The 13,802-nt window shown below is 36.5% G+C and overlaps 1 protein-coding gene across 14 annotated transcripts in view; it reads right to left on the bottom strand.

The window, feature by feature from the left end:
- The window catches only part of MAP7 (microtubule associated protein 7), a 154,140-nt gene that overhangs the window by 92,551 nt on the left and 47,787 nt on the right, over positions 1 to 13,802 (bottom strand). For 2 of the 14 annotated variants that reach the window (XM_081044719.1, XM_081044710.1), the window contains exon 1: positions 110 to 283. The exons of the other annotated variants lie outside the window; for them this stretch is intronic. In XM_081044719.1, coding sequence (XP_080900845.1) covers positions 110 to 131 — 22 coding nt within the window. In that variant the 5' untranslated portion in view covers positions 132 to 283. Of the gene's footprint in view, positions 1 to 109; positions 284 to 13,802 lie in introns of those variants that run through there. 14 annotated transcript variants of the gene reach the window in all.

Here is a 13,802-nt window from a genome sequence, read left to right as displayed (position 1 = left end):
TCTATGAAAAGATTTCTGTACTTTTACCTGTTGAAAGTGTTAATTTGTCAAAACTAGTTTAAAGATTGCCTGATTCCTGTATTTCCTTATTAAGAGTTTCAAAACTTACAGTCCAGCTTAGTGTCTTCCATCCTAAAATCCTTCTTTCTTGAATATGCTGCAACATATCTGCATGTCTCCCTTTTTTCGCTTTGGGTTCCTCAGCCAGGCAAAAACCAAAGAATCAGTGAAGGGGCTGTTTAATCATCCTAAGTATTATCTCTCACACAGCTCGAGGTACACTAAGGAGACAGGCAAAAGGGGGATGAGATATACAACTCTACAGCCACTGTTTTTTAAACAGTAACCTTGTTCACTGAACCAAGTCAAAACTGAGAAAGGCTTCTGTTCAAAAGAGCCAATGAAGCTCAAAGAGGTGTGGGTTGGGAGTAGGGAAGGCCTTTCCTGGTTAAGAAATGGTTGCTAAACATCACTTCAATCTCTGGGATTCAAATTTAGCTGGGGCCCCAAACAGGATGTGCGTTAAACACATATTAAAAACTTAATTGCTTACGAAAATCATCTCAATGTTAATTTACTCTGTTCCCGAATTCTTCTGCCTTTGGTTTCCTGATGTATTAAAAATGACATTTAAAACCCTGAAGATTATGGCTGATTTTGTTCCCATAACAAAAGCATCTGAAAAAGGCGATCATTTAGAATCAGTCAAGCAGAGAGACCTCTGTTCTTTTTCTCCCTTCACTGAGAACAGACAGGGAGCTATAGAATTAAATGCATGAAATGAAGTTTCACTGCCCTTCAAAAGGTCCGGCAGATAGACTGACTTGCTTTAGCAACGCAGTGAAAAATTCTGAAGGTCTTCAAAGAGGAGTGGAAGAATCAATGAATACGAATGCTAAAGTTTTTGAAATTATTTCTAGATAAATTAAGTCTAGGCCCTCAGAATTCTTTTTTCCCACTAGGGATAAATTGCACTGTAAACTTTGAACTCACAATTCTATCCCATTATACCTTAGCCTTGTCTTAAAAAGAACTTTTTGTCAAGGGGCAGGCATAGAGAGGAACGTGAAGAAAAAGGATAATGTCAAGTCCTCGCTGTGCCCTTACAGAATTGAAGCACATGTGACATGGGGATCAGAATACTTTGATTAAAACCTATTAACTTAATGAGTTTGGGTGAGCAATGGGCCAACTTCGGAAAAGGAAATTCAATGTTTAGAAGAAAACAAATCCTTTCAAGCCTCTCTGAGTAGTAAAGAAACTTGGCACATGTGATATCAAAGATATATGAGGGTCAAGCACCCATGGGACTTGACAATGAACCTTTTAAATGCCCCTGGGAATAAAGACTACTTAGTGAGAGCCAGTGGAATGCCAGATGCAGTCCAGTACCACCCCAGCACGTCCAGGGACCCAGCATCACCACTGCCTAATTACCATCACTCTCCTCGACCAGTTGATTACATTCTCAAAAGGAGCCTATATAAATATAGACCATATCTCTAGTTCAGGGATCCTTAGCTTTGGTACTGCTGCCATGTTAGACTGGATGATTCTCTGCTGAGGGTGGCAGGAGAGGGGAGGAGGCTTTCCTGTGCATGGTAGGAAGTTTAACAGCATCCCGGGCCTCTACCTGCTGTATCTAATAGCATCACTGCCACACACACCCCTCCCCACAGCAGAGTCCATCAAAAACAAAAATGTTTTCAGAGATTGCCAAATGTCCCCTGGGAGGCAACATTTAAACTCCTGGTTTGAAACAAAGAAAAGATCACAGCTCTACTGGCTCCACATCTGTGGTGATCTTCCCCTGCAAGCAGGACTCGAGTGGGGAAAATAAACACAGACACATAGAGCACAAGCGGTGCTCACTTAGGCAGCACATATACTATAATGAGAATGTAAGTGCTTTCAATGGTTGTACTTTTCCATTGTGTTTTGTAAACACAACAGAGTCCTCCTCCCACGCCATAGGAGAAAACAAAAATAATAGCTTAAACTTATTGATAGCCTATTATGTGTCAGACATTATTCTAAGGGCTGATACGCACACGAAGGTGAACTGGTCTAATCTCACAACGACCCTATGATCATGCCAATTTTACAGACAAGAAAAGTCAGATACGCAGAGTATTATCACCTGTTGAAGCCTGTAAGCGGCAGACACTCTCTGCCCTCTAACTGGGTGACTTCCCACTTCCAAGTGCCCGGGAAGCATCAGGCCAGGGTCGCCTGTTGATGAGAAATGACTGGTACCACAAGGAGAGGAGACAGGCAGGGAAAGACAGGAGATGACATTGTGTGGAGACAGTGCACCACTCTTCCCTTAGGAACAACAGTTTGTAACTCAATGGGGGTGCATTCATCCAGAAAAACAGCTGAATGCTAACAAGAAAGGAAAGAGAATAAAGGGTTTTATGTGTGACAAGTAGCTCAAGGAGATTTCTATGTTCTGGTGCACGGAGCAGTGGGTACCATCAATGATACATCATCTTAAAATGTATCTGCACAGTAACTACCTTAGAAAGAGGCACATTTCTAACATCACGTATCACTGTTGTTCTTTTCTCATGATCAAGGTCTCGATTTATCAGTGCATTTTTGGTTTCATTTTCAATACACAGCAAAACAATATCAATGCTGGATACCGGCAGATGGTTGAAGGCAGAAATGACAGTTTATAATTCAGACGTTAGGGAATGGAAACCACTGTAAAAATGTTGTTAAGTTTTAAAAAGGAATAAATACCTAAATCCTGAAAAATTAAGGGGAAAAGCATTTATTGTTCATGGTACATAATAATCAATAACCAATATAAAATGTGGCAAATATTTTCTGAAGTGAATTATAAACTCGACGACAGGGCAGTTTTAGGAGCCAAAAGAAAATTCTGCTCTTCCCTTTTGCAGGCTCATTCATTTCCACTCTGACTGCTTTCCTCAGAGGCCTCCTCAAACTGCTCTGTGTTCAAGATGATGACTCATTAGCTCTTTGCTCCAATCTGAATCCCCACTGTTACCCTTAAAATTGTTGAGCACCTTGTCTTGACATGGTCAAAAGTGGAAGAGGCTCCTATTCTCTAGTATTGGCTCTCTCTCTCATCAAATCTGCTAACTTGTCACCCCTCTTCTTCCATGTTCTTTGTTCTTTCATATTTTTCCCTCTCAACTTTTGGCTACTAATAGAGAAACCAGATTTTATAAAATACGAACTTTTAAGCTGCAGCAAGAATTCTATGAGATTATGAGATTACCTGGTAGTGTTTCTGGTTGTTTCATTTTTTAACAAAGCTATATATTCCACAGAAAATTGTGTGATCCAGCATTGCCCTGCACCCTAAGAAAACATTAGAAGGGGAGGGGTATGTATGTGTGTATGTAAGAATGAATATATAAATGAATATATAAATACATAAATGAAGATCTAGTTTTTCTACCAAATAATTGAAAAAACATGGATAGGCTAAATCCTTAGACTACAAAAGACATTGCACTTATTGTGCGTTCTTATTGTTTATAGGAATTTAAAAGGTTTTCCGGCAGAGTTTCATATATTTTATACAAAAAGAATCAGATATACTAGATTTGATTACCATAATATCAAAACAATGCAGTTTAAACTCTTGGAGTTTGGTAGAATTTAGTGTTTTCCTAGCATAAAATTCTGGGACCATGGCTATTGCTATTTTAAGAGGCAAATGCTGAGAAATAGGTTTTGTTTATCTTTTATTTATAGTTATGGAAAGGTAAACACAGAGTTCATGTTATGAAGAAACTTATTCTTTTTGCTGAAAAAATTTTAAAGCTAAAAAACACACGGATTTTGTATACATAATTAATTAAAAGACCCAGTTCTTTCAGACTATCTGCTGCAAATGGTTTTGATCATGGTGTATCGTACTTGAAGACATCTGAATTATCAATGTCAATCTAGAAACACTGTGGCATATCACTTTCTCCAGACCCCCTTCTTAATCTTAATTCCCAATTCTCCCATTTCCTCTGTGTTTAGAAAGTAGTGAGTGTAGCTTTGGGAAGGTATTTGTTTATTTTCAACCTTTACAACGCATCCAACACTCTATTTCACTTTCCTTCCCAATAATTATTCCATTCTCTGTTTCCTTTAGATAGTCCTCAGAGGCCACAATCTTTAAGATGCTGGAAAAGGAAGATGCTGCTTTTTTAGCCCCATTTTATAGTACCTTGGACAGTGACAAAAGCTAGAAGGGCTGATTATTTATGAGAAACTCTGTTAAAAATGTACTACACATATGATTGTTTTCTTTCAGAGACCAACATGCTTGCCTGTCTCTGAAAAATCCACATTTACATTACCTTGGAATTTTCCATGCTGATCTCAAATTGCAGAAATGATTTCCTTCATTTCTAAACTTCACAGGAACGACCAGCCAAACTAAACTTTTAAGCAAACGATAAGAGATACTTTTATTTTACCTTGATATCGTTTTACGCCTTGTAATCAAACCTTCTCAATCTTCTTCCTACCCTACTATTTGCACGTCACCAGCTATCACCAGGTTTCCTGTGGTACTTGTGAGGCACACTAGTTTTGCGCTAATTACAATGAAGTTATTAAATTTGTTTTATGCTTGAAGCAACAGTTTTTACTAAACATTTCAGCAAAGTCAAATTGCCCAGGCTGGATTATTGGGGCTGAAACTGCTAGAAAGGGTCAATTGCTTCTTTGAATGGCAAGAATTTCTTCCAAAATACTCTCTACAAGCATTTTTATTTCTCAAAGGTTTCAATGTCCACTTCCACATGGGAAACTTGTAACCAAATATTATCTGAATTCTCCATCTTTTGTGGTCAATTCCTGTAAGTTAATTACAATGTATTTCAGAGAGGATTTCACTGACATGGAGGATTAATGAGAGAGCCTAACAGCTGGAGTCCTGAGTTAGACCAGAAATTAAAATAAGGAACTTGACCTAGTTTCAAAAGGTATATTTGTTAATTTCCTCAAACCATGCCAATACATTATTTCAGTTCTTTACCTTCAGAATTCAGGGCTAAAATGCTTATGTTATTACATGAAACCAAATATATATTATTTATGTATATGAGAAAACCTTGCACAAAACATCTTACATCTTTGACTTAAACATGACTCAATGTTTTCCTTTTCTGTACATCCCAGACTATAAAAATTCACTCTTTTCTTTCCCACTGACTAGCCCTAGACATGACAATGTCTTCAGAGACATTACGAGCAGCCAGTAACGTCATAATGAAGTTAGGGAATGGCGGGAAGTAAAAACCTTAAGTATAATATATCCAAACTACAAATTCTTATCGTATAACCTAATTTACAAGATGACCAGACTATAAGAGATTTATGGCATTGTGGCAAATCACTAAGAAACAAGAGCACTAAAGTATTGTAGGGTCTTCTGCTAATAAACAGAAGAGAGCTTAGCAGCTTACTCGACATATTGGGCAAATAGCCTAGGCTCAAACCAGCATCACCCTTTGTTTCCATCTTCAGCCTCGAAACTGGTCTCACCACTGCCAGTATTTTCCCTTCAATTCCTATGATCTGTCAGGAGTTGCCTTAAAAACCTGCTCCAGCAGCTCATTACTCCCCTGCTCAAACACCTACCATGTCTCCCAATTACCTGCCAAATTAAGGCCATTGCGATCTGTTTCTACCTTCTTGGAGATTCCACCCACCCTCAACTCCTCCATTATGCCATGTTTTCACAGAATGGAAGCATTTTCTATTCCTTTAACATACCTCATGATTTCCTTTCTCTTCTCTTCCCTTCCCTTCCTTTCCTTTCCCTTCCCTTCTTTCTTTCCTTCCTTTCTTTTACTTCTCCTCTTCTTTCCATGTAGAATGTCTCTTCAATCACCTCTTGTCAAATCTTCCAAATTCTCCAAGGACCAAGGCAAATGCCCTCCATCGTCCATAAATTCTATCTTGATTCTCCCAAACAGAAATGCTTGTCCTCTTTCTAAGCCACAAACACATCAGTTATACTTTTCTACCAGTATTACCACTGGGGAAGGAGTTATGTTCATCTATTTCCGGAAAGGCTATGGGTATAGTTGAAGATCCAGAAAGACACTAAATTGCAATGGCCTGGCCTCTAGCATATGGGTCAAATTTCAGTGGTATGTTTCAAAAGATTATAAATTAGACAATAAATATTAAGTGTAGAAAATACAAAAACATAAGCACAAAATATTTAAAATAAGATGCAGTCTCAAAATTCAGACATGACCACTGTAAATATTTTAGTATCTGTTCTTATAACTTTTTTTCAAATTATGTATGTCTACATATAAAATACAAAAAATAAGGAAATCTTCATGTAATATTATTTTGGAATCTATTTTATACTCTGGATATCTTTCCAGATCAATGACCATGTTTCTAAAACAGCGTTATTAACAGTTACACAACACTGAATTGTAGGGAAACACCGTGATTTATGTAGCAGATTCCCAAACTTTAGGTTGTTTCCAATGTTTCAATATGATAAACAAGGCTGCCTATAGAGTTGTATAAACCTTACCAATACCTGAAGGATAAAGTCCTAGAGTGGAATTGCTAAATCTTTGGTTAGGGACATTTTAAAAATGTGTCTAAATTTATAAATTATCTATTTTGCCAAAGAGAGCCCTTTTCACGACTCCTCCTCCTAATAGTGATTTGTTCACTAGTTCACATTTAGTTACCCAGTGCCTTGCCTGCTGTGTGACAGGCACTGTTCCTCAAGACTTTTCCATCCAGTGGATGTAGATAGATAATATATGAGAGAATAGATTCATAAATAAGGTAAATGTTATGAAGAAAATAACACGGGGGTTGGGGTAGGAGATGCTGGCGGGGCGAAGTCAGGGAAAGCCTTTCTGAGGAAATAGCAGTGCCGGTTAATGAGGACCCAGTCATTCCACAAACCAAGGAAAGAGAGTTTCAGACAGAGATAGATGGAATAGAAAGTGCAAAGATCCAGAGGCCAGAGTGAGCAGTGAGCATTAAGAGAATGAAAGGAAAGTCAACAGGGTTACAAAATGGTAAGAAAGAAGAAAAGCAGGGAATTATGTATTTAGTAAGGATTTTATACTAAAATCAATGGGAAGCCATTGGAAGGTGAAAAGTTTTAAGCAGAGAAGTGCCAGGATCTGATCTATAATTTTAAAAGTTCACTCTGGCTGGTATGTAGAGTTTGGCTGGGGGTCAAGGAGTACGTGGAAGAACCAAGTGTAGAAGCAGAGACCAGTTCAGTCACGAATGTTATAATCTGGTGAGAGCAGACGTGGTTTGGACCAGAAATGTAGTCGAGATGGACATAAGCGACGGATGTGATGTACTTTGGAGACAGTGCCAACAGGGCTTGTTGATGGATGGGATGTGGAGGGACAGAGGGGCATGAGTCAGACATGACACCTGGGCATTTGGTTGACCATTTATTGAGACAGAGCTGACTGAAGACCAAACAGATTTGAGGAAAGGAATCAAGACTATATTTAGAAGACATAGCAAAAGGTAAAATCTGTGTCAATGTGATAAGTAGACATGCTATCACGCTGTTTCCCTGTATTTTCCATAGTTTAAAGTATTCTGTTTATATTGCTTTTTATACTGCATTTCAATCTAAAATTTCAATAATTACTTTCTATGTCAATAAAAGGTCTTCATAGATGTACCAAATATGTTTAGTTATTTTTATCTTCTTGCAAAATCAAGTTATTCCATTTTTCCACTATACCTTTACACGTAAAGCTTTAACTGTGGATTAGATTGTAAGAGGACTTAGTAGGTCAAAGGTAGGAATATTTTTAAGGTATTGATACCTAGCACCTCAAATAATTACCCAAAAGGTGTTACCAATTTCCTCTTTCATCAACATTGTATGAGGGTTACTATCTAACTACACTAAACATTCACATTAAAAATAAATACAAATCGTGGTTTAGCATTTATAAAAATTTGTAAACAGAAATGATATAATTGAACCTACAAGGGGATCAGCATTTTTGGAGAAAGTATTACCATTTTAGTATAAACGTCACTTGTAGCATTTTAGATTCTTTAACAAAAGCATCTCTATTGAAAATAGTTATATAGAATAAGCACTCAAATTATAGCTATTAACTATTATTAATTACTGACAACAGATCAGTTAGTATTAATTACTATCAGTTACTGCTTACTACTGAAAACAACAATTTTCTTGATTTGTTGTTGGTCTTCACATTTTCTCTTGTATATAATAATAAATATGCTGCTATAGACCATCATGTTGAAGTTCCTGGGATTTAAATAATCTACTACAAAATTAATGTGCCAGAAATTTTAGCATCAAAAAATTACAATTCGCTACTATGAAAGGTATAGAACAAGGTTAGTTTAGTTAACTAACTCTGGTATGCCCTATCAAAAGGGATCCCACTTTGCTCTTGCTACTAGTACCTGTGTAACATGGATCAAGTTATGTACTCTCTAGAGGTGCACTGTCCAATTTGGTAGCCACCGGACACATGTGACTATTTAAATTAAAATTAAATGAAAAATTTAGTTCCTCAGTCACAGTAGCCACAGTTTAAGTGTTCAAGGGCCTCATGTGGCTAGTAGCTACCATATCAGATAGTACAGATGTAACAGTTCTACCATTGTAGATTTTTTAGGTTATCTCACCGTAAAATGAGGACACTATATAATTTCTAAAGTAGCTTATTGATCTAAATTCTAATGATTTTGTGGCTTTGAATTTCTCTTTAAGGTATTCTTCTGATGCCCAGAAAACTTGATGAAAATACCAGGGGTGCCAAAAAATGTATACACATGACTTATATTCATGTTTTGTGATTGGTATATATTGAGTATTGCAATTTTAATATAATTTTTTCCTTTTGTAAAATGTTTATACATTTTTTGGCACCCTCTGTATTGTAGCTATACAGTATTAAATTCATAGTATTAGAGAACTTCAGAAATAGAAATTTCCTTAAAATCACCTGTCATTCATTTCCTAATTTTTAACATGGGAGAAACTGAAGTAGAAAAGATTTGCCCAAGTGTTTATTCATGGGCAATGTATGAACAGAACCAGAGTCCATAATTCCTGATCTAAAACTCCTAATCCAGTGTTATTTTCATGGTATAGAAAAGGAATCAGTGACATTAAAAACAAAGGCCACTGAGTGTATATATACATGTTTTAGGAGTAGTGTATATATATATTATACTTGTATTTGTGTGTATACAAAAATATACACACATACACACACATCCTTTTTTTTCACACCTATTTTTTAGTTCTGCCCACTGAGAGGACTAGAGGCAATGATACTCCTGTAGAAATAATCATTCTCCACTAAATGGAACAAGGGCTCCTTAGAGAAGTGGCTAATTTCAAGGTTGGGTCAAAGAAAATACAGATGAGTCTGGAACATCTCATGCCAGGAAGTAAGGATGTGCTCAAAAAATGACGGAGACATGTCAAAAGGACACAGGAGCCAACTTGAAAGGGTTCCCACTGGCCAAACCTGGGGCAATGTGAGCTTCAAAATAAATAATTAGAGAAAAGCATCATAATCCATAGGATAAAATAAATATCCATGACTCTATACTGATGTAAACAAGTAAGAGAGATAATGAAAGCTCTTCCTTACAGTAGAAAGCCAACTAATAAATGGGGAGGGAATGATGAATTAGAAGACCACTCACTGTTTGGCAACCAACATGATACTAATCAATTCAGGCAAAAATCACTGATGCTAACACTAATGAGTGAAAATACGAGAAACACCAGAATGTTTATAGTCTCAAAGTAGCTCCTCACAAGATACTTATTAATTACAAAGCAAAAATTAGTAACTTTATAGTGGAGAAACCTAGCAGACACCATCTAACATCACCACGATTGGAACAAATCAACAACACATGCCCCCTGATATGATACACCGAGGACAAAACATCATTTCTATGGCATTCCTGACCAAAGTATGTAACCCGAATTTAATCATGAGGATACAGCAGACAAACCCAAATTGAGGAGCATCCTACAAAATAACTGGCTTGATTAGACAGCAGCAATGTATCAGAGGTCATTTCATTTTGATAAATGTAATATAGCTATGTAAATGACTGTACTTACTTTTAAGAAGGAGAAAGAGTTCAAAATAAATCTTCTAAAATGTTAATATTTGGGAATCTGGGTGAAGGGCACATAGGAAATCTTTGTACTATTTATTTTTGCTACTCTTTGTAGGTTTGAGACTATGTAAAAAATAAATAAATAAACCAAGGCCACCAAATCCCTATTCATTATTAATATTAAAAAAACAAAAAACAAAAACTTAATGTAACTTTTGACTCCTTTACATTCACAGGAATATTAATTAAAACTGCAAAACTAAAGTGAACTAAAAACACACAAAAATAAAAAGGTTCTCCAAAAATACACTATGACATTTTTCTTCCAAATTAAAGTGTAAGCTGTAAAAGAAAAGTAAATATCTTACCTATCCCCTTCTCCACTCCAATTACAACTGTGTTGCTATAAATGCAGAGGAAATACAAAAATCTATTCCTTTATAGATTGGCCCGCCTTCAAATATTTTTAGCCTTTTTTTTCCCAGAAGATAAAAATAAATTTGATTTGACTAGATGGGGAAAAAAATTCCCAAATATGGTTAATTTTAATTATAATAAAGTGTTTAATTTTAAACTAGCCAAAAATAAATATGAAAATTGAGCAAAGAGCAATTTGAGGGTAAAACTAGTGGGCCCTGCATGGCAAAGGGAAACTGTCATAAGCGTAGCAGCAGGAAATAAGCTTGGCAACTTCAGGAAGCAATTTGCCCATACCATGCATCAGTTGCTTGAGATTCTTCTTAGCTCAAGGTAAGCCTGGTCCATGCATAGCATAGGTCAGCATTTCCCTCCCAGAACCTGCACAGATCTTACATTCGGCAGCTCAAGCCATATTAAACACTGGCACTGTTCTTAAACACAAAACCAAGAAGAAATATTTTCTATACTTTTCCCCTAATGTAAAATAAAAAATATTCTCTTACTAAAGAGTAAAAATATCATGCTTTGAATGATGGAGTAAAAGCTACTTTAGTTGGACTCTAGCATGATTTAACCATGTTACAAGAAGTTAGAGACATTTATAATAAAAGAATCACATTTTTCCCCATTTCTTCCTTGTCCCCAAAATGGTCATTCTAGTATATTTGGATTCATTTATTTTTAAAGAACTAGCTCTTTAAAAAAAATTATTATTATTATTTTATTGCGGAATATTGGGGAACAATGTGTTTCTCCAGGGCCCATCAGCTCCAAGTCCAGTTGCCGATTGCATCCCATGTGGGAATTGAACCAGCAACCTTGCTGTTGAGAGCTTGTGCTCTAACCAACTGAGCCATCCAGCGCCCCTCCAGCAGCTCAGCAGCAGCTCGTTGTCTTCAATCTATTGTGGAGGACACAACTCTCTGGCCCATGTGGGATTAAGCTGGCAACCCTGTTGTTCAGAGTTTGTGCTCTACTCAACTGAGTCATCCTGCCACCCCTGGATTTATATTTTAATGCTTCCTTTGTCACCTAAATGATCAAATCTCAGATGGAATTCCTGTTTTCTTTACCGATAATTTGGACAAAGAACCATTTGGGTTGAGAAAGCATCTTAATCTATTAGGTTATATTTTGTGTACATGTGTGCTTGAGTAAAGATTTTACCTACATATAATAGGAAATAAAAAAAAAAAACTAACGATGTTAAATGATTCTAAAACTGTGAATCATAATGATATTCTTAATCACTTATTCAAAATCTTATACTATGGTTCAGGATTTACCAAGAACATATTGAGTGATTCCCAAAAAGGGGTTCTGGTATTAAGTGCATTTGGAAAATGGTATAAGTTGTGTCTCCTCTTGTGAGGAGTTATAACACATATAATTATATACTAAATGTTTTGGGGAGTCTTATAGTAAAGTAAGCAATTGAATAAGGGTCTCCTAAGGACCAAGGACTTCTTTTTTTTTTAATCTTGCAATATTTATTAATCTGGGGTAGTTCTGGGATACACCTTACAAATGTCATTACAGTATGTTTTACAAGTTATGTTATTGCAGGATTTTCTGTAAGACGAACTTAAATGGTATTGTTTTAACAGGATATTGCTCATAAAATGGACCTAGTGTAGCAGTAAATTCTCTATGTAGATCAAATGTGCTGGGATAAGCATATTGATTAGAAATTTAGGGGAAATCAAATTTAGAAGTCACCTGATTGCTTTAATAGAAGGTAACTAAATTTGATAAGTTAATGATCAATCCCACTGATGTTCTTTGCTTCATTCTTTAAAATATGAATCCATAACGCATTTTTACAGATGGTAAAAATAGATATTAAACTCCATTAGTAGGTTCCACAAGTCTGTTGCGGATGAACCTTTTTTCCTCTTCCTATAACCCTGTGAAACATCAAGTTTCTAATGGATCAACATCTAATGGACCAATTAGAGTGATAAACCATCACAGCCTGCTTGCTGCTACATCTACACAAAACATTCTCAGAACAAGAACAACCGATTGTGAATAAAAATTCTCTCTAAATCTTGGATGTAGGAAGAACTGGGGCAGCTATCTGCTCCGTTCACAAAAGTCAATAGGAAATTGCGAGAGTACGCAAGAGATGTCTATTTGGGGGAGGAAAAAAAAAATCTGTAGGGAGGAGGGAGGAAAGGGAAAAAAAATTAGATTCAAATCCTTCATAAAGTACTCTTATGATCCAGGCAAAATCATGCACACCGGAAAGGAGGCTCCTTCCTTGGTATCACCAGAACAAGCCAGAGGCCACCAAACAGAAGAGGAAGCAGCCTCTCTGGAAACAGAAGCACCGCTGGTGTGATAGCTAGAGGTCTCCTTCACAGCCCTTTACATCTCTAATAAATCATGTGAGTGTACCTACTCTGCTTTTTTCAAATTAAATCCTCTGCACATAATTTCGCTAATAGCAACCATATGGGAAGCATCTGCAGCTTTTCTCAATTCTAATTTTCATAGGCAGAAGAAACAGCGACAAAAATAGGCCCACAGTCTGTCACAGCCATTGCAGACTGACCTAGTTAGATGCAGCAGGCTGAGTACATCTGCGCTGGCTTAACCCTGCCCCCCGGCTTTGAGGATGCAGTGTGCCCCAGAGCTTGGGCCGTAGGGTTCACCAGGCCTCTACAGTTTATGAGTTTATAGGTGATGGGTCTTTGGAACCATTTTAGTGTGGATCTGACTGAACTACCTACTGCCATCTCCAAATCCACTTTGAAATACGAAGATTTCTGAAATCACCACTCTCAAAACTACAAAAATTTCAATGAACAAACAACAAAAATCCATTAACAATATTAAACTACAAATGCTAGAATGGGAAAATATCTATAACACATGTGACAAGAAAAAGATAGGTATCCTTTATTTATAAAAAGGAGGTGATAAACAACCCAATAGAAAACACCAGAAGCGATAAACATGTAAGTCACAAAAGAAAGGAAAATACAAACAAACATGTAAGAAATGCTTAGCATCACCAGTAATCAAAGAAAAGCCATTTAAAACAACAAACCATCATTTCTTTGCCCATAAAATTGACAGAAATCTCAAATAATAGGATATCAATCTTAACAATTTTAAAAGAGAGCTTTAAATATGCTTCTTACTTTGGAAAGAAAACAGGTTGTACAAGCACATGTGCAAGTTTATAAATACACAGAAGTAGAGTTTACAAAGGCCAGATTATATGTAAAAATGTTAACACAGCTATA

The sequence above is a fragment of the Rhinolophus hipposideros genome, assembly GCF_964194185.1.
Source record: "Rhinolophus hipposideros genome assembly, chromosome: 3".
Lineage (NCBI taxonomy): Eukaryota > Metazoa > Chordata > Mammalia > Chiroptera > Rhinolophidae > Rhinolophus > Rhinolophus hipposideros.
Note: the sequence above shows the minus strand (reverse complement) of the source record. Positions and strands in the feature narration are given on the sequence as shown.